At 39.7% G+C, this 22,599-nt stretch overlaps 1 protein-coding gene across 1 annotated transcript in view; it reads right to left on the bottom strand.

The window, feature by feature from the left end:
- Window positions 1-3,833: 3,833 nt before the first annotated feature.
- The window catches only part of ncapg2 (non-SMC condensin II complex, subunit G2), a 63,270-nt gene continuing 44,504 nt past the window's right edge, over window positions 3,834-22,599 (bottom strand). The window contains 8 exon segments of the mRNA XM_036596799.1: window positions 3,834-4,253; window positions 6,482-6,584; window positions 7,676-7,776; window positions 10,082-10,158; window positions 10,160-10,186; window positions 14,962-15,102; window positions 18,185-18,375; window positions 19,912-20,011. Coding sequence (XP_036452692.1) covers window positions 4,202-4,253; window positions 6,482-6,584; window positions 7,676-7,776; window positions 10,082-10,158; window positions 10,160-10,186; window positions 14,962-15,102; window positions 18,185-18,375; window positions 19,912-20,011 — 792 coding nt within the window. The 3' untranslated portion in view covers window positions 3,834-4,201.

Genomic DNA, 22,599 nt, shown 5'->3' with positions numbered 1-22,599 from the left:
GCCAAAGACAGCTTTTGATCATAAGAACCTCATCCCAACTGTAAAGCATGGTGGTGGTAGTGTTCTGGTTTGGGGTTGCTTGGCTGCTTTAGCGCCTGCCCAACTTGCAATCATAGAATCGACTACGAATTCTCTTTCTTACCAGAGAGTGCTTGAGGAGAATCTGTCAAAAAACGTTGAAGCTGAAAAAGTGGACCTTCCAACAGGATAATGATCCCAAACATAAAAGTAAATCCACCAAGGAAAGGCTCAGAAGGAAGAAGTGGAGGGTTGTGCAATGGTCTTGTCAGTGCCAAGATCTGAATCCCACCGAAAAGCTGTGAGGGGGATTTGAAATGGGCTGTACAGGCAAGAAACCCTCAAATACTGCACAGTTAAAAGAATTCTGCATGAAAGAGTGGCAAAAACCTCTCCCAGTAGATGCCAGAAACTGGTAGACAGTTGTTCCTGCCAAATGGGGCAAAATCAGTTACTGAAACCAAGGCTGTATTTTTGAACAGAAAAAAAAATGAATGAAAATAAATGAAAATAAATGAGTGTAATATGAAATTTCTATTGTTTTTACTCTAATTACCTAACATCTATTTATACATAGGGTTTAACTAAAGATCAAACACTGAAATGTCCACTGAAAAAAAGAAATATTTAATGGGGTGTACTTCATGACTTGACCATAGGTCTCCTTTGAAGGTCAAAGCAAACTGGAAAGCATTTTCCCTCTGAACCGTAAACATGTACATGAACTAACAAGGTTTAAAATGTATACATTTCAGGCGGCTTCAGGTAAAATTTCACAGTGACCAGATGTCCTTGCAGAACTGTGCGCAGTGATAGCTGAGAAAGGCTGTTACTTTCGTTATCATGCCTAAACAGTCAGGCATAGAGGTCCATTTTGGTGATTTGTAGTTTCTTTTTTTCTTTTTCAGTATCTGTGAATCATCACCTGACAAAGCAAAAACGAAAAGCCACAAAAGACAGATTAAGGAACGTGCATGAATCGTATATTAAAACAGGACTATTGAATTGGAAAACTTCATAAAGTGAGGTAACTTTGGAAGTTTGCAATAAATGATGGGCAAAGCAAAGCACTGTTGTCCTCATCTGAACCAAACGTTCAGAAACCAGAATAATTCAAATGGCCCGAGGAGCTGCATCAATTCAGGCAGTCACATTAGCATATAAAAGCTATCACCGATTCAGCCGAGCAATTTCGGGAAGCTTGAGCTCGAAATAAAGAGTTTGAAACTATTTTGTGAGGAAAACATTGCTCAAACGTACCTGTCAAAGCACACTTCACGGTTCATTTACATTAAAGCGTTACAATAATTTTACACATGGCTAGATTAGTTTAAAAAGCCGTCATTAGCATCACGCTTGTTAAACGCCAAGGCCTCCTTCATAGAAGTCACTTAACAAAAGACCCCTAATGCGCACACAAAAAGGACTTCATGGCTAGTAAGGAAATATGACAATACGAGGTTTTTTGGTGCCACTTGGCTCTTTTTGCATAGGTGTGTATCAGTTCACCGTGTGTTCTGTGCTGGCTCATTTAAAAAAAAAGTAATATATATATATATATAAAAACAAAAATAAACCTACAATTATTTATATTAAATATTTTACATGCTGAACTGCACTAAATCCAATAAATCCAATTTATCAATTTATGATAGAACATTTAGTCAATGTTCTTTAAATATTGATACCATATGCTCAGAAAAGCAAGAATCAGAATATATGATACGCATAACGATATTTAGTTTTTCTGAGATTTAATAAGTGGTAACAGACAAAATGGAACCTGTAGTACAACACACACACACACACACACACACACACACACACACACATACACATATATATATATATATATATATACATATATATATATATGCAACAAACAACTAATTTGATAGTCGAATAATCTAGCAATTACTGAAACGAATAATCAATTATTTGGATTATAAATCATTACATTACCAAATGACTCTTATGCAGCTATTGGTTTTAAAATTTAGCTTGAGGTTGTTTTATGCATTTTCTAACTAACAATGAAGACAATAAAAATGAATAACTTATTCAAAAATTCACTGTTGTAATGAGATCCTGTGAGAGGCCTGATCTCCTCTGAGAGCAGATCCTCCCCACTGCAGAGAAGATGCGCTCTGATGGAGCGGCGGGGGAAGCGGCGAACGTTTGTGGCAAACTTCACTATGAACAGTTAAATTTGAACGATTTTGAAAGATTTCATGACATCGGTAACCCTTTGTCCAGCTGCCCTACATGTTCGTGTAGAACTACCTACTGAAACTGTTAGAAAGTGGTGGCAAACATTCGCAGAGAACAGAAAACTGTTTGGAAACGCTCCTGTGTTTGCCGAATTTGACCACACAGGTGGCCTTGATTTAGCAAAACTCCCATTTAGAATCAGTAGCAGTGAGACTAATGTGGCAGAAACAATTAGCAAACAGAAATTTGTGCAACCCTGTGCTGAGATTTAGCTTTTCATCCTCTCCTCTGCCCTCGAACTGACTCCTCGTCCTGGAGATCTACTCAACATTCAGAGTTATGATGCCCTAATGAAACACATCGGATCCACCTATTTAAAGGGATTAAATTCAATTAAGTTTCAAAAGCATAAAGAAGAACCACTGAGAGGAACTGAGACTCTAAAGGAAAAACTCCCTAAGATCATGAGGAAGAACCACTGAAGAACCAAGACTGAACAGGAGAACCTCACTAAGAACATGAGGAAGAACCACTGAGAGGATCCGAGACTCTAAATGGCAACTCATCCTTTTTAAACCACTCTGTATAGTGCAGTGAGGACGCACGTAGGACAAACTGAAGGAAGATTAAACAGAGGCTCTGTGATTAAAACAGGGGAAAAATCTGTAATACACTGTAATGGAGCAGATAGTGGAGTTACAGCACTGCCTTCGTCCTTGATCAAAGTACTGAACCCCCAGTGAGTCCACACGCCTCTGTCCACAGCAGAGTTCTGTAAATCAGATTGTTCTCAAACAATACTTTAAAAGTGACAAACAAGCTTTGTGAACACAAACTCCAAAGATTTTGTAAAGAACCCCGAATGAAGTGAGGAAACGAAAACATTTTAAGAAAAATAAATAAAGCAAAAACGTTTTTATTTTTTATTTATTTTATTTAAGTTTAATTACTTTGTCTTTACTGTAAAGGTAAACATGTATTACAAATGATTTCATATTTAAAAAACGTTACTGTAATTTTAAAATGGGCTTAGAGGGAAACCTTTCAAAGGACACCCAGACAAATACACTTTAAACCAACACTGAAGTTTGGATGCAAAATACAGAAACAAGTCTATTTTACTCACTGTACGTAATTTTCCCCTCATAATTAGTCATAGACAGGCACACGTTTTTAAAAGGATCAAAATCTTAACTAAAGGGTGCCTCTTCTATCAACTTTTCCAAAAATCTGCATAATGAAATGGTTGAGATGTAAACAGAGTCATTCAGAGTGGTTTGGTGTGAAATGGTGTCAGAACTGTTCACAGTGGTGGTGATAGGAACCAGACGTCCACCTCTAAAAGCTCCCTCACAGAGTTATTACATGAAATGGTTATGAATTCACTGCCTGATGCCTGGGACACTGTTTTATGTTTTGAGTGGTGTAAGAGGTACATGCAGGCCTCTGTGAGGCAAAATAGTCTCATATAAAACTTATTTTCTCCACTATTTTCCATCATCATCGTTCCATATAAAACTCAGAAGACTTGTCTAAGTTCACTGGTGGTTTTGGATAGTGAATAAAATGGCTATATTTGTGTTGTAGTCATGACGACCCCTGGTTCCTATCACCACCACTGTAAAGACATCTGAGCCTCTGAGCCAATCAAGCATTTCACACCAAACCACTCTGAATGACTCTGTTTACATCTGAACCACTGATTCATACAGAAATTTGAAAGATTCCCCATCAATGTCATTAGGAACACACTGCTCCATTGTGACAGTCTACTACAAAAGGTCCAACAAATAGAAATAAGGGCTTCATAATGATGCTGTATTGCAGATTCTGTAAAAAATTAGCTCACATGCTCCACACTGGGCAGAGGAAAACCTTACAAATGTGAACAAAGGAGAAATTCTGAGTGAGACAGTAAGTATATGATTCTTTGCCGTGTTTGTAATTTCTTCTAAAATTACGATCCGTAGATTCACGGCATCAGAACCTCATTCAGTGTCCTGACAGCGTTCTCATAGATGACCCTGAAGAAGAGAAAAAAAAAAGAAAAAAGAGAAAGAAAGAAACCATGAAGAAAACACTGAAGACTGTATTCAAAGGTGGTAAGAAGTAAAGACAGCACAGACATCAGTGTCAGTATCAGGATGACACTAGTAGAACAGTGTTTCCCAACCCAGGTCTTGGAGGAACCCAGCACATTTTAGAGCTTCCCCTGCTTTGACACAGCCACTTAATCTCAGTCGCCTTGCGCTCACATTAGCAGGAGACAGAGCGACAGGCAACCAGCTGTGATTCAACAACAAGCGACACTGAGACAAGCAACAAACTGAGTCTGTTGCTGAGATTTTCTCAACTTTATGCAAATGATTATGACAATTAGATCAAGACAATGTAAGTCAGTCTTTCTCCAAACAGCCCTCAGAGATTTCCAGACACCCTAAAAGAATTTTGACTTGTCACTATGGGTTGAGAGTCAGGCTAAAAGCAAAAACCATCTGGGGATCCCTGATGACTGATTTGAGAACCTCTGATTAAAATCATTTGCTCCAAATTCCTTGGACCAATCATACACGAGCGTCCGAGGTTTTTTAGCCTCTGCTCTGAACATTTTTGCTCCTGCTGGCATTTCGTTCCTGTTCCCAAAACTATCACACCAAAGAGAAACTTATAAAGTTGTAAACTTACACTGCAGTTTATATTTTAAACAAAATGCTGGCTCTTTATATTCAAAGATTTTGTCCAATCCGATTGAACACATCCCGATTATGGATTAAGACTGTTACATGCTCTCTGCAAGTAATCTGATCTAAAATTACACGCATGTGTAGAGAACCGCTTAATGTAGGCATTACCATGACAGCGAGCATCACAAGAGGTCTAGTCAGAGTGACATAAGTTTTCAGTCGGTACACTTGTGTTTTTAATTACTTTGAAATGATGGCAGACTCAGAAAAATGTATTTAACATTATTATTAAAGAAGGCCGAGATGAAGACGTCGTGTTCTGAGACACATAAGCTGGACGTCCGTCCCACCGCCGTCTTTTAAAGATCAGAGCATAAACTTCGTCTCCTCTGCAGACCAGTTTCTGCTCCGCCATGCTGAACGGTATAAACTTTCACTATGATGTGACGAACATGATCAGAACGGACTTCAAACTTTCCGATAGGGAATGTAATCAGATACAGGCGTTTACACGGATATTATTCTTCTATTTAACAGATTGTTTACAGGGTTACCCACCACGTTCAATCGGACAAGTCTATCTATTCTGATTAAGCTATTAGACAGACTATTAACGGATTATTAGGCTGTATGTAAACGTGGCTTGTGATACACATATAAGGTATGTTTAACTTATTTTTATCAGCAGCTGGACAGTGTACACTCCGACGCGTGACAACAGGAGCAGCCGCAAACACACCCAGAAGGGACAAACCTGGCGTGACACTAGCAACTCCTAATGTGAGCCCATGTTAAGTTAGTCACATGATAAGAGTAGCTACCTAACATTAACATCAAAAGCTGCTGTGATGCGCTGTGTGGTCACTGTGTAAAAAAATCCTGATAACTGGACCAATGGAAATGGTTCAAAATCACTTTGAAAAAAAAATACAAAGTTAAGAAATTTACAACAGTTAAGAAAGTTTTTTCCTTCTTCTGTAACATCACTTTCACAGATACCACATTTTGTTCCAACAGTGACTACATATACACACAAAAATAAACCGTTATTACACATTTTCTATGATTCAGAAATAAAAAGCTCTGGAGTAAAACGATGTTGCAGTTTTGGGGTAAATCACGTTACTAGTTTGAGTATTGTGAGCACAGCACTCATCTTAAATCAAGTTCTTCAATCAAAATAGCTTAAGAAGTTACACAAAATCAGATCTGTATTGCTCCCAGGTGATATTAAGGTTATAGTATTGTATGAGAAAAAAGGCATAATGCCATCTCTAATAATTAGACAACTTTAAATTTGTTTCATTCACCAGAAAAAAAAACATCAATATATGACTAAAATGTCCTTGAAAATACTGTAATTGTGTGCAAAACCATCATCACCGGCAAGAACGTGTGCTAAAGAAGCAGAGCTGTAGAATACACTTGTTTACTGTTGAATTTCCTTCCTAAGTGGTTTCTTTTTTCACGCCTTTCACTCCTACGTGCTTTCAGCACATTGTCTGTGTTTTGAGAGAATAAGCGTGACAACACTGTTGTTGTCCTGGAGGCTCAGACTGAGCCTTTACCTCTGTGTGTGTGCTGGATCCTGTGCTGTGATGGAACAGTGCTGTAGGATCTGTTTGTGGACAGAAACAGCGATGCTCTTCAGATCCTGCTTGAACTTATCCGCTGTAGAAGTTAGAATAAACATGCCACAGTGAGATTACACTTCGCAGTTTTTATATAAACACACAATGAAACACAATTTACAAGACAAAAAAACTGCAATTTCAGACTTTGTATATAATCTTCTAGATAAACTTATTCTTCATCTAGTGTGGTATAATTATAAAAAAATTAAAACAACAGACTCCAAAGAGTGTGATGAGAAAACAAGAAAAACCGGCAAGATGGATGTGCAAACGACAAAGAAACACACAAATGTGACAATTTTCCCTGTTAAAAAATGACAATAATTATTGTATTATCTTAGTTTAATGTCTTTTCAATGTATTATGGTCCTTTTCTTCATAAAAAGCATAAAAAAACAGTAGTACACTGATGAATCGGTAGCTAGCTAGCTAAATTTCCTGTTCCACCTTAAATGGTGCAGCAGTTACATTCTGGCGCCTCATTTAAGGTGGAACGGGAAATTCGAACAAATATCTGACTTCAGCTTCATATCACTGAAGAATTAGGGGTGGGCATTAATAAATAACTGTCACCCCCCACTTTGAATTCATATGATGCCCTAAATGTAACTAAAGCCCAGCAGTGAGGAGCTGAACTTTACCCTCCTCTGCTGTCACTGCAGACCGGCAGGGTCGCCTACAGAGCAGCGCTGGTAGCTGATAATGAAGTGATGCTCTTTTTATTTGAGGGTCCCATTTCAGAGGGAAGATTTCAACCACTCCCCCTTATAACTCAGTTCCAATGGGGCATGGAGACACTCAAAAACAAGGGGTAAGGGTAAAAATAAAAAATGTGACTCGGCCTTAACATTTCCAGTGTGGACATGATGAAGGTTTTGCGTTGTGATCTCATTGAGCAGCGTTTATAAGCAGGAGTGCTAGATCAGAGCTATTTTCCTTTGCGAGGTATAAATAAACATTCTTCTTAATTAGTTACTGTACAGTTCATTTAGTAACAGTGCATTCAATGTTTCCAGTTTACAATTTAAAGTATAACTTTGGGAGAAGTAGTAAAAGACCATGTCTACACTGTGGCTGGACTGTGTAACTCATCAGTGCCTATGAAACACGCACAGCAGAAACACTTACTTTTTCTAAGAACAGCCAGAATGTGTGTGACAGCAGCCAGTCCTGCGATGCTGTCGATGGCCTCTGAGTCCACCGAGGAACCCGTCTCAGACAGGAAACACCTACAGGAGATTTCAAACAGGAGATTTCGTTTTTAAACAGCCTGTTGCTGCAATTCTGATTCTGCAGCTTTGAATTGAATCAATTGAGACAGAAAGGATTACAGTACGTTTGAGCTAACTAGCACTGCTTAGTGCTTTTGTCTTAAAATGACAGTTCAGCAAAGCAAATCTGCATAGTTCTCCTTGTTACTTCAAATGTAGTTGATCAGCTACGACATGTTCGGTGTCTGACGTTTCCTTCTTTAACTTTGCACTAGAGCTATGAGGCTGATGTAGCTAACAAGTACTGGCAGCTTTTATCTCACCATTTAACACCATAGAAACTGCATGCAAATAGTAAAAATTAAGGAAAGATGAGCCTGAGGCTTCTAGATGGCTGCTACTAGCTAACCAGTATACTGGTTCAAAAGGTATACTGGATGAAATTCTTCCTCAGTTATGAGTTTCACTGTTACACCGGTTTGCCACTAACAAGCGCAGACAATGTGCACGTACAAACTGCTTGATCGGAGTGTGCAATACAGAAACGCTGTCCCGTTTAGCTGAATGTCAGAGTTTCAGTCATGTTTCAAATGAAAATGACAATACAGCAGACTCTGGATCACCTCCCGCTGCCTAGACGGTTTCATCGGATGTTGTCCACTTTTCTGAGGCAGGAATGATGGTCCTTTAGGGTTATCAGTCTAACATGAACACCAGACCAATTGCTGCACAATTGTTTCCTCTTGAACTGCCTGAAAAGCTGCCTAAGTCAGTCAGCTGGATCAGATGACGCTGCGGTCTCAGGTCTTTTGAGCAAAACAAGCCGCGGAGCAGCTGGTACTGAAGCATGAATGTAACATTACGAACAGTTGAGGTAAATGACTTGAGAAATTTAATGAAGTTGATGTTGGCTTCATATTTGAAATTCCTGTTCCACCTCTGGGGCAAGAAAAATTATATAGTACCGTTCATACACTGAAAGTGCTTTACAGAAGAGGAAATACAAAGACAATTCAAATGAAAAAGTAACAAAGTAAAGGAGGATGGAAATTAAAATATGATTAAAACAACAGATTTTAAAAGAGAAGAAAATAATCGATTAATTAAAAATCAAAAATCATCAGTGGCGCCGCAGTTACTTCAGGTGTCTGTACAGGTGACCAAATTTAACTGTCGCTCCATTTAAGGTGGAACAGAAAATCTTAACAAAAAAGCTGGCAAATAAGAGCCAACATGAGCCTTGAAGTTCAGACAACATTTAGCACCAGGGCTAGAACAGGGATAACGTTAGAAACCAACACTGACATGTTTATCTTTACAATGTTCAGAATTTTTTTTACTATTTTGCACATTAAAAATATTTTAGACTTATCTTGGTTGTTAAAAATGGTTCTTAAAAAGTGAAGGGACATCCAAAAATAATAAGGCACTGTAAGCCAAAAAAAAAGTAGGTTTTCTTCAGCATCCAAAATGTTTTATATATATATATATATATATATATATATATATATATATATATATATATATATATATATATATATATATATATAAAACATTTTGGATGCTGAAGAAAACCTACTTTTTTTTTTGGCTTACAGTGCCTTATATATATATATATATATATATAGTGATGTATACTGAAACTATCAGAAATGTATTTATACTGTGATATAAATTTATGGCCACACTGCCCAACAATAGCTGCTATTACAGTTTTTAGCTATGTGACGCACTTCTGTCCATGTTTACAGTTTACAGAGATCAGTAGGTAAAGGTGGGCAATCTGCCGATATTTTATCGTTATCGTGATAAATGATGTCACAATATGCTTTTCTGAGCATATCATGGATATCGTCAGTAACTAAAAAACACTAACTACATGTTTCATTGCAAAGTGAGCCGAATTAGACCTGTTTAATGGGATTTAGTGCATTACAGTTTGTAAAACACTGAATAAAAATCATTGTCATTGTACTCTCATTATTATTAGTAGTATTAGTATTATTATAATTGTGTATTTATTATAATAGAGTATTTTTTTTATATATGTCACTACGGGCTCTATTTTGTCCGTTCCAAATAGTTAAATCTCAGAGAAACTAAATATTGGGATGCATTTCATGCATCGTGAAAATGTCCTGAAGTATCATGATATAATATTGTTTGGCCATATTGCCCACCCCAATCAGTAAGGATGCGAATTTTGGCTTAAAGTTTGGCTTTAACTACTAATTCCTATCATTAGTAGTTGGTGATTAACCGTTAACTGACAAACCTACATTCACAGACGTCAACTACCACTTTAAAATGTGTAATGTGTTACCTGGTAACGGCTGGTGATTTGAGTATGACTGTAATGATGGTGCTCGAGAGAGGTGGTAGGTCAGTCGCTGTCTCTGGGGGTCATCACCTCTTCAGGATGAGACAACTGCAGTGAGGAAGAAGAATTTTCTACAGTCAGTTTTTCTTTTTCTATTGTGATCCATGTACAGTTTATAAGCAACCCAGAACAGACATGTCGTCATACCCTATTATTCATTACATGTACATTCTGACCTACTTCTCATACTGTATGAAGAGAAAAACACTTGATGTGATGAAACCTGCTTAGCTGGTGTCCTGACACTCCCTTACCGCTACTGGCACTGCACTGCTGTACTACTAGTCGGCTGATGTACAGCGCTCATGTTTCTGTACTACTGCTGAGAATCTGCACTACTCCTTGTTGAGTGTTGCCTTTTTTATTACAGACTGTTTTCATATCTTGACCTTGGAGTACTGAGGTTTATTACAGAACTCCTGTGTACATAAATGTACACAATTAATCCTACTAGGATTTTGTACTGAGAGTCTGCAAACTTAACTACATTTAGACACAGAACTACTTTGGCTGTGAGTTATGAAGTGTGTGTGGTTTGGGTAAGCTGCAAATGAACTGCCCTTCTTGGGGTCAGTAAAGTTGTCTGAGTCTGAATTTGAACAATGTGCTGGTATAATGACAATAAAGATATAGTATTGTGTGGCGTGGCTGTCCGGATCTGATCCAAAGGGTCGATGGGGCAGTCGGGGGCTGGAGGTTAGGGAACCAGCCTTCTGACCGGAAGGTTGCCGGTTTGATCCCCTGAACCAACAGTACATGACTAAAATGCCCTTGAGCAAGACACCTAACCCCCAACTGCTCCCCGGGCGCTGTGGATAGGGCTGCCCACCGCCCCCTAGTGTGTGTGTTCACTAGTGTGTATGTGGTGTTTCACTGCACGGATGTGTTAAATGCGGAGGTGAAATTTCCCTGTTGTGAGGCTAATAAGGGTCACTCAGCGTAACCTTAATCTAATCTGAGATTGGTAACGATCCAGACATGTTTGAGTAGTGGCTATTTTATGCCTGTTCCAGGTTCGTTACAGAATAAAAAGACGCTTTAAAAGCATAATAAATAAATTAATTAATTAATTAAATAATTTATTAGACAAAAGTTGTTTGAGCCATGCTTGGTCTAAGAACTGAGGGAGCAGATCTGAGCCTTCTTTCTGCCTCCCGCTACAAACGGTGTGCCACCAGAAGCAAGTACAAAATACACTGCAGCCACATTTTTCATTCACTCGCCGCTGGTTTAAAAACAGAATCGCGAAAACATTCCGCTTTACTGACCACTTTGCTTCTTATTTTCACCAGCATTAGCAGAAACAGTTTGCTCAAAACTGGGAAAAATAATAAAATGCTACCCCTTCGTGACTAAGGACTTTTTCGGCCTTCAAGTCTTCCTGGGCTCTTTGTCTGTGTACACACCGTAGTTGTAGTGGCTTTTACCATGGCTAAAGACTCTTTTTGGGCTAGCTAAATGACTCTATACCGTGGTCATTGTAGTCCCCCCTCTCTAGCTGTTGGAAATGTTGGTGTGTGTGTGTGTGTGTGTGTGTGTGTGTGTGTGTGTGTGTGTGTGTGTGTGTGTACACACCGTGATGTGTTTTATCTATCGCTATTATTTTCTGATCTTTTTGTAAAGCGTCCTTGCGTTTGAGAAAGGCACTATATAAACTGAACTTAGTAGTAGTAGCTAGTACTCGTTAAAGCAGTATGAAATTACAGTAACTCACAACACTATAAAATGTTTTTTACACATGAGTAGTGCAAAAAGAATCCAAAAGAGAGCAGATCAGTGTTTTCTGCTACGCCTGTACCAAAAGTGTTTTCTTTGCAAAATCAAAGTAATTGGTAGCCAAATCATCAAGCAGGTCAATCAAACTTCATCATAGGCCAATATTAAACTGCAGAGTCACATTATTCAATACAAAAATGAAGTAATTTTGCTGTAGTATTAATTGGCAAACTATGCATCACATCTCTCCCAAACAGGGTTGCTGCATATTTTCGTTAAATCAGATTTAATGCTTTTTAATCACTTTTTAAGACCTCAAAGTAGCAAAAACAGCACCATTTCCACCACATAACAACGCACAGAGTCAAATACAAGTATTAATATATAAGTAAATATAAGCATTAATATCTATTTTATTCTAACCAATTGGTTGACTAAGCATGGATACTCTAAGTTTTGTGACCCTTGCACAGCCTTCTCATTGTGACTGACTTCATCAGGACCATTCTGAATTAGTTTAATAAGCAAAGTGACCTTGTGACATTTTTTGCTTCCTCTTATGGTAATTCCTACCCCATCCACTAAGTGGCAGTACTGTGGGAGGAGGTTAAAACACTTTATTTATAAAAAAAACCCTTTATTTAAAAATTATATATATATAATTCTCTCTACTAAATTGTGTGGCTGTATTGTCTAAGAGAACTCATCTCAGGACATCCCAACTCTATTCTCAATACAAAGCACAAAGAGCTGATTTTATTGAAACTCTTGAAGATTTTAATCACTGTGACGTAATTTGCACCAAAATTAAATGCTGAAACACATAATCAGATAAAATTAGGGTTATTACAGCAGCAGAATAAAGTAACATAGTTTATGAGTTGTCTTTTATTCTTTTTCTTCTGTCTTAGTGGATTTTTCTTTAGACAAAGCCAAAGGAAGCCACCCACACCGCCTTCTCACAGCAGTTTAATGTGACAGCAAGTCTGTTCTTCCTGAAGAATCATCTTATTTCCCACAAGAAAACGAGTATAACTGCTTTTCAAAAGGATTAAGTTATTCTGAAGACAAAAGGCAGCATGACTTCTGAACAATGATGGCTTCTTGCTTCAGTTTGTTTAGTCATGTATTTGGGACATCTGCTAAAAATGTAAATGAGGGACGTGCTGATTTGACCGGTTTTGACATTTGAGTATCTGTCAGAGTTTAAGAGCAGTTATTTCATTTAATCGGCGAAGAAGCAAACACTTTTACTGATAAATGTATTATAGTTAATTATAATACACGAACAGGTAAATTTGTGCACTGATCATAGCAAGCTACATCAAAGACAGGGAAAAAAAAAATCACATTATTATTTTAGAACATTTTGTTCACCATCTGAAAATGTTTTATTATTCAGAAAAATTCAAGAGAACTCTTTGTGTAAACCTGAAGATTTCTGTCAGACCGAATAACTGGTTGCTTCAGATCAGCTAAAGAGCTAATGAGCTAACGCTAACACTGGAGCTAACTGGTGACTCGTGTGCTTCTACACAAAGCTTTGGTCTCCTCAGCTGATGATATGCCAACACGTTTATTTGTGGAGATAACACTGAGAAAACAACTGTTATTGGTTTTTAGCTTACGGCAACTAAATCTAAGACTTAAATACATATAAACTGATGAGCGCCAATCTAATTAATCAGTATACATCACAATATATACCGATCAGGCATAACACTCTGACCACCTCCTTGTTTCTACGCTCATTGTCCATTTTATCAGCTCCACTTACTATATAGGTGCACTTTGTAGTTCTACAGTTACAGACTGTAGTCCATCTGTTTCTCTGATACTTTGTTAGCCCCCTTTTACCCTGTTCTTCAGTGGTCAGGACCCCCATGGACCCTCACAGAGCAGGTACTATTTGGGTGGTGGATCATTCTCAGCACTGCAGTAACACTGACGTGGTGGTGGTGTGTTAGTGTGTGTTGTGCTGGTCTGAGTGGATCAGACACAGCAGTGCTGCTGGAGCTTTTAAACACCTCAGTGTCACTGCTGGACTGAGAATAGTCCACCAATCAAACATATCCAGCCAACAGCGTCCTGTGGGCAGCGTCCTGTGGGCAGCGTCCTGTGGGCAGCGTCCTGTGACCACTGATGAAGGACTAGAGGATGACAAACACAAACTGTGCAGCAGCAGATGAGCTATCGTCTCTGACTTTACATCTACAAGGTGGACCGACAAAGTAGGAGTGTCTATTAGAGTGGACAGTGAGTGGACACAGTGTTTAAAAACTCCAGCAGCACTGCTGTGTCTGATCCACTCGTACCAGCACAACACACACTAACACACCACCACCACGTCAGTGTTACTGCAGTGCTGAGAATGATCCACCACCCAAATAGTACCTGCTCTGTGAGGGTCCATGGGGGTCCTGACCACTGAAGGACAGGGTAAAAGGGGGCTAACAAAGTATGCAGAGAAACAGATGGACTACAGTCTGTAACTGTAGAACTACAAAGTGCACCCGCAGTGTGACTCAAAGCTAGTAGTTACCAATTAGCATAAATTCAGTGGCTACTGATTTTAGTCAATATTAGCCCAGGCCAGATATTGTTTTTTTTCCCCCCAAATATGTTACATTGAGCAAATAAGCAGCAAGTGTGCATTAAAATGTGCAGAAGTGTGTCCTCAGCAGAGGATAATTAATGTTTTATATAACCTAATAAATACATAACTAAATAGAATAACCAACTAAATGATTTACTGGTACATATATCCGCATATCCGCGTGTTTCAGTCTGGACTGCTTTCTTACTAAGGCACAATGCAGGGCAGCCAACCAGAACAGAGCTGATTTACATATATCAGTCTTAAGGGCACAGTAACAGAACTGTTTAATTCGGAGAGACTGAGAGAGGCTGGAAAACGGTCATGTTAAAATGAATTGTGAACATTTTTGGAACATAAAACGGCACTAAATGTTATAAATGGACCTCAAGGGGAAAAATGAAGGGAAAAATGTAGGATATGAGCCCTTCAGAGGATTCGAACTGGAGCTTTAAACGCAATCCATAAATTTCAACAACACTGACGAGTAACTGTGGAAAAGTGCTCCAACCTTCTGCAGCGTCCGGCTGATGTCAATGATGACAGCGGCACACAGCGACGAGAAGACTCCAGACACGACCTCTGACCTTTCAGACGCCAACTGGGTCACCAGCAGGAAGTCGTGTAGAGCATCTTCAGACAAGCAGCACAGCTACACAAACACACACACGGAATATTAACACTGCCTGTTCTACCAGTGCAACATACAGAGTGGGGTGACTAGAATAGAAGGTGGGATACAGAGTGGGGTGATGGAATAGAAGGTGGGATACAGAGTGGGGTGATGGAATAGAAGGTGGGATACAGAGTGGGGTGATGGAATAGAAGGTGGGATACAGAGTGGGGTGATGGAACAGAAGGTGGGATACAGAGCGGGGTGATGGAATAGAAGGTGGGATACAGAGTGGGGTGACGGAATAGAAGGTGGGATACAGAGTGGGGTGATGGAATAGAAGGTGGGATACAGAGTGGGGTGAGAATAGAAGGTGGGATACAGAGTGGGGTGATAGAATAGAAGGTGGGATACAGAGTGGGGTGATGGAATAGAAGGTGGGATACAGAGTGGGGTGATGGAATAGAAGGTGGGATACAGAGTGGGGTGATGGAATAGAAGGTGGGATACAGAGTGGGGTGATAGAATAGAAGGTGGGATACAGAGTGGGGTGAGAATAGAAGGTGGGATACAGAGTGGGGTGATGGAATAGAAGGTGGGATACAGAGTGGGGTGACGGAATAGAAGGTGGGATACAGAGTGGGGTGAGAATAGAAGGTGGGATACAGAGTGGGGTGATGGAATAGAAGGTGGGATACAGAGTGGGGTGATGGAATAGAAGGTGGGATACAGAGTGGGGTGATAGAATAGAAGGTGGGATACAGAGTGGGGTGATAGAATAGAAGGTGGGATACAGAGTGGGGTGAGAATAGAAGGTGGGATACAGAGTGGGGTGATGGAATAGAAGGTGGGATACAGAGTGGGGTGATGGAATAGAAGGTGGGATACAGAGTGGGATACAGAGTGGGGTGATGGAATAGAAGGTGGGATACAGAGTGGGGTGACAGAATAGAAGGTGGGATACAGAGTGGGGTGATAGAATAGAAGGTGGGATACAGAGTGGGGTGACGGAATAGAAGGTGGGATACAGAGTGCGGTGATAGAATAGAAGGTGGGATACAGAGTGGGATACAGAGTGGGGTGATGGAATAGAAGGTGGGATACAGAGTGGGGTGACAGAATAGAAGGTGGGATACAGAGTGGGGTGATAGAATAGAAGGTGGGATACAGAGTGCGGTGACGGAATAGAAGGTGGGATACAGAGTGCGGTGATAGAATAGAAGGTAGGATACAGAGTGGGGTGAGAATAGAAGGTGGGATACAGAGTGGGGTGAGAATAGAAGGTGGGATACAGAGTGGGGTGACGGAATAGAAGGTGGGATACAGAGTGGGGTGATAGAATAGAAGGTGGGATACAGAGTGCGGTGACGGAATAGAAGGTGGGATACAGAATGGGGTGATAGAATAGAAGGTAGGATACAGAGTGGGGTGAGAATAGAAGGTGGGATACAGAGTGGGGTGACGGAATAGAAGGTAGGATACAGAGTGGGGTGACGGAATAGAAGGTGGGATACAGAGTGGGGTGACGGAATAGAAGGTGGGATACAGAGTGGGGTGACGGAATAGAAGGTGGGATACAGAGTGGGGTGACGGAATAGAAGGTGGGATACAGAGTGGGGTGATAGAATAGAAGGTGGGATACAGAGTGGGGTGATAGAATAGAAGGTGGGATACAGAGTGGGGTGATGGAATAGAAGGTGGGATACAGAGTGGGGTGATGGAATAGAAGGTGGGATACAGAGTGGGGTGACGGAATAGAAGGTGGGATACAGAGTGGGGTGACGGAATAGAAGGTGGGATACAGAGTGGGGTGATGGAATAGAAGGTGGGATACAGAGTGGGGTGATAGAAGGTGGGATACAGAGTGGGGTGATGGAATAGAAGGTGGGATACAGAGTGGGGTGATAGAATAGAAGGTGGGATACAGAGTGGGGTGATAGAATAGAAGGTGGGATACAGAGTGGGGTGATAAAATAGAAGGTGGGATACAGAGTGGGGTGATGTACAACTCTGAGCTGCCAGTTTATTAGAAACCCTACCTTGTATCTACATTTACTGGCCATTTTATCAGAAACACCTACAAAATACAAGCACTGTATAGCGCAGGTGTGCAGTTAGAGACTCTAGCTCACCTGTTCATGCAGCTTGTATTACTCATCCTCTAGCCCTTCATCAGTGGTGAGTTTCTGACCACAGAACTACTCTTCTCTGGATATTTTTGGGTGGTGGTCCACTCTCGACCTCGCAGTGACACTCAGTGACACTGATAAGTACTGCTAGGGATGAGCTCGGGTACTTGAATACTCAGTAAACAGTTCAAGGTGCTAATATCTATTTATGTGGTAGAGGGAGACTGATAAACTGCGCAGCAACAGATGGACTACAGTGTGCAATTATACATTTACAGTTACATGCAAAAGGTTTGGACACCCCTGGGCAAATTACCAAAAAAGTTTTGTTGATTTTCAAACTGAAAATAAGTTAAAACATCCTCTACATTTCTACACATTTTAATAGACAATTGCTCTTTCTTTGCTTACTTTAATACATTGGGGGAAAAATAATAATAATAAATTATATATCGCTGCTGTCGGAAGAAAACCTTGTATTTTTAACGTTTTTCAGTTTTTGATATAAGTTGAAAATACCTGTTTTCCTTTACATTGTATGTAAATTATATGACAAATGGACCAAAAGAAATGACCTCCAAAGTGGTCACTTTACAGGAGAAGGAAAAAAGTTATTAGCTTTGAATGGAGGTTAATGGAACAAGATTTTTTATTTTTTCTTAAGTAATTTTAGAGCCTTTCTATTGGTCCATTCATCATTGTAAACAGCCACGGGCATTTTCAAATTTTGTAAAAAAAGTACATCACCTTTACTTCTTTCCAATCTGTTAAACTCAATGAAAGCAAATAAATGAAACTGTGCCCCAAAGTGTACAGAAAAATGTCATATATAAGCGTTTCTGTAAAGGATTTGTTAACCTACCTTTTAGAAAATCAATAAGACGTCATTTGACCAGGGGTGTTCAAACTTTTGCGTACTGTATATAGTATGTACTGCATACAGTGGCTCTATAAGACTGGGGTCTAGAGTGGCATTTCAGTGCTTGTCCCACCTCCTGACCCTCTTCTTTGTCCTTCCGAAGTCGGTGTGCCATGACCTCCAGAACTTTCTGGAAAATGTTGGTTACAATTCGAAGAGTAACACACAGCTGCTCCTCCTGGACTTCAGTGTTGCAGGAAAAGCCGTCCTGAGCCACTTCAGAGAGCACAGACAACAGCAGCGGGATACACGTGTACCCCTTCTCTAGAGGAGCAAACACACAGTTTTGTTTATAATATGTCAGGACATGGGGTCACGCCCCATATCTTGCTTTGGATAAAATGGTTTGGATAAAATACCTAACTGTGATTTTTTTTCTTACCAATATTGTGGCTGCGATGTAAATCAAGATTATTTTCTACAAGTTAAAAGTCCAGGCCTGTTTTATTGGCTCTGTGTTATTACATAAAATTTTCTTAGTTGAAATCAGTTTAGACAACTTTGTTGATAATGTAGACTCGAAATAAAATCACAGCTCTTGCGATTTGAAAAACTGCGTTCCAAATTAATATAAATTTAAATATAAAAAACAATTAATCTTTCAGCCCTACTCCAATGTATCATATGTGACTTTCTATGCGTCATACTTTCTACTACTACTACTACTGATAATAATAATAATAATAATATAAAAATTATATTACATTGTATTATATATAGGGGAGTATCTATAAGTAATGTGCCCTATATATATTATATCAACACTGTCACAACAAACCATCTCCAAAATGGTTACTGTACAGGAGAAAGAAAAAAAACAAACTTAATTATTATTTTCTTCTAAGTAATTTTGAAGCATTTCTGCATTCATCATTAAATTTTAACACAGTATAACTGGCATTTTCAAATTTTGCAAAAAATAAAAAATAAAATATATATATATGACCAAAATGGAGATGCAGGGTTTTGTTCTGATAGCCACAATATTTAAGTATCTATATGCAGTATTTCCCATTTGTATTACATATGTTGGTGTCTGTTTCCCAGACAATGTCTGAGCCTAGTTTTGGACTATATTTTCCTTTTAGTGGAGGATCTCCATTCAGAATGCTGCATAATCCAAGACTAGACTAAGGCTTCCTTTAGGCTAATCCTAAATCAACTCTAATCTTAACCGCATTAACACAAATGATGGTTTTGTGCTTTCAGTTTTTAAAAATGAAGCACAGTTTGTGTAAAAACCTGTTTACAAAGCTAGGACCAGTTTGTTGCTCCTGTAGTTTAGTCCTTTTACGTTTGTTAGTTTTTCCCGCAGTTTCACTGCAAAGTTGAAACATTCGTGTCCTCAAAATAAAAACCCAACACACACAAGCAGTGTGTGACCATGTCCACTCTCTCGGTGACCGGCTGGCCATGCTCAAATACTGTCAGACATTTGGACACATTGTCATGGCAACTGCTGTGACTTTTGCAGAAGAACACAGGACTGCATTTACTGGACAGGGTTGACACAAAGCTCAGCAGTAGCCTAACTCATCTGTGGCTGGTCTCTTATTTCATTGGCTGTTTCGTTTTGGTACTATGGCACACCTGCAAAGCACTTAACACTAAATACAGGACTTTTCATTAATGCCTTTCATTAATACTAATTTATTATGGAGGAGGTTTGTGGACAGTTAATGTCTGAGCACATAAAGGTTTTGTTTTTGGTCAAATGACAGATAAAAAGTTTAGTAATAATAATTAATAACGTTCCTGAGTGCATATGTATGGGCTTTTTGCTCCTATCTGATAGCTCACCAGACAGCAGAACACAGGAGCCGAGCTGCAGGACATGATCGTTGAAATCGGCGTCTCCCAGGGCAACCCGCACCGCATCCCTGCACAACGTCAGACAGCTCTGTCCCACAGAGGGAGGGAGAGAGAGGGAGGGAGAGAGAGAGAGAGAGAGACGTTTACATTACCATTTATCTCCCAAACATCACACACAAACCGAATATCTAAAAATTTTTAATTACCCTTATTATTAATTGTTTTTATAATCTAAAGGAGGACCAAGTGCTGGTTTACAAAAGTAAACCTTGTAGCTTTTGTGAACATTTTGTTGGCCATGTTGCTCTGAACAAAATGTACAGAAACAATAACACAGATTCTCAATAACTTAATTAATGAATTAATAAGAGCTTTCTTAATCACTCTGGTAAGGACATACAGTAAACATTCATAGAATGACACACTAACATACTCGAGAACAAAGATCTAAGTCTGTAGATGTGCTTCATGAAACCATGGTTTGTTGCCCTAGCAATCAACGTAGTAAAAGGAAAACAAAAATATCTCTGAATTGTGATTTTACATAACTGACACATTGTTACACTGTACAATAATACCATCACTGAGAACGTGCAATATCTTTTAAATATATATATACACACATATATTTACACACACACACCGATCAGGCATAACATTCTGACCACCTCCTTGTTTCTATGCTCATTGTCCATTTTATCAGCTCCACTTACTATATAGGTGCACTTTGTAGTTCTACAGTTACAGACTGTAGTCCATCTGTTTCTCTGATACTTCGTTAGCCCCCTTTTACCCTGCCCTTCAGTGGTCAGGGCTCCCATGGACCCTCACAGAGCAGGTACTATTTGGGTGGTGGATCATTCTCAGCACTGCAGTAACACTGACGTGGTGGTGGTGTGTTAGTGTGTGTTGTGCTGGTCTGAGTGGATCAGACACAGCAGTGCTGCTGGAGCTTTTAAACACTGTCCACTCACTGTCCACTCTATTAGACACTCCTACTTTGTCAGTCCACCTTGTAGATGTAAAGTCAGAGACGATAGCTCATCTGCTGCTGCACAGTTTGTGTTGGTCATCCTGTAGTCCTTCATCAGTGGTCACAGGACGCTGCCCACAGGACGCTGTTGGCTGGATATTTTTGGGTGGTGGACTATTCTCAGTCCAGCAGTGACACTGAGGTGTTTAAAAACTCCAGCAGCACTGCTGTGTCTGATCCACTCGTACCAGCGCAACACACACTAACACACCACCACCACGTCAGTGTTACTGCAGTGCTGAGAATGATCCACCACCCAAATAGTACCTGCTCTGTGAGGGTCCATGGGAGCCCTGACCACTGAAGGGCAGGGTAAAAGGGGGCTAACGAAGTATCAGAGAAACAGATGGACTACAGTCTGTAACTGTAGAACTACAAAGTGCACCTATATAGTAAGTGGAGCTGATAAAATGGACAATGAGTGTAGAAACAAGGAGGTGGTCAGAATGTTATGCCTGATGGGTGTAATTATGTTATATTTGCACATGGGAGTTGGAGAAACGCAATCTCGTTCAGCTGTGCAGTTCTTTTTGTATGGTATGAATGACGAAGTTCACTTTGACTTGACTATATTATGAACATGTGATGGATCTTACTAACATTTAATGTGATTTCCACATCATTTTAAATAATGACAACACCAGTAAATTCTAACCACCCCAGCATCTCGTTCTTGTTTTGCTGCTAATTACATTGAGGAAAGTTGCCTTTTCTTCTTTTAAGCGTATTTTCTCATCATCTAACACAGGAAGACGAAACTGAAGTAGCCTAACCGCCCACGAGTCTAACACATAGACAGAGGGATGTGGGTGTCGCTATTTAAAAATAGCAGGAAAAAAGGAAAAATCACATCCGTTCGTTCTTGTGAGAAGATTTCTTGTGGATAAATAAGTTAAAAGGACAGAGTGGGCACTTCCTGCTAAGATTAAGGTGTGTATGTGTGAAATCATTTGTATGAGGAACAGTTAATAACAAAAATTATCAAAAACAGAAGATGCTTTGTTCCTGACTGGCTTAGGATGCACAACATGGACAAAACACCGTTTTGTGATTAAATGACATGGCAGTGAAAATCTCTCAAGATCATTCAACATGGACTACAGCCTAATGCTGAAAGAGAACTGCTAGACATGCAAGCAGGATTCAGGAGAGGATGAAGAACACGAGATATGTATGTGCTGATGTATCACTGAAGAAGCCAAGGTCAAGAAGGAAGTCAACATGCATTTCACTGACTACAGCAAAGCCTTCGACTGTGTCTACCATGCACAGTTATATGCTGTGTCCCAATTCAGGGGCTGCATCCTTCAAAGGCTGCATTTGAAGGCCGACTACGTCACAGCGGTTTGACTAGGCTGTCCCATTACGAGGGTTCCTTCATACGTGACCGAGAAATGTGTCCTTCTTTACCATGGTAACCAAGGATTCAACGGGTGGATCCTTCACCAGCCAACATATCCCGAGGTTCACTGTGCGGCGGCGAGGATTCGAGAACATGGCGTCGTCAGCAGAGGAGCAAATGGCGGCTGAGGAGACACTTTAAATGTAAGTATTGGGTTTAAACTGAGTCGAATAGCTAAAGATAGAAATGTTAAAAAAGTTAAAAAGAAAAACTTACACTAAAGTTTCATTTAAGGGAGCAA

Source organism: Colossoma macropomum, unplaced genomic scaffold (genome assembly GCF_904425465.1).
Source record: "Colossoma macropomum unplaced genomic scaffold, Colossoma_macropomum, whole genome shotgun sequence".
NCBI classification, from domain to species: domain Eukaryota; kingdom Metazoa; phylum Chordata; class Actinopteri; order Characiformes; family Serrasalmidae; genus Colossoma; species Colossoma macropomum.
The sequence above is the reverse complement of the archived record's forward strand: the minus strand, read 5'-3'. Positions and strand labels throughout refer to the sequence as shown.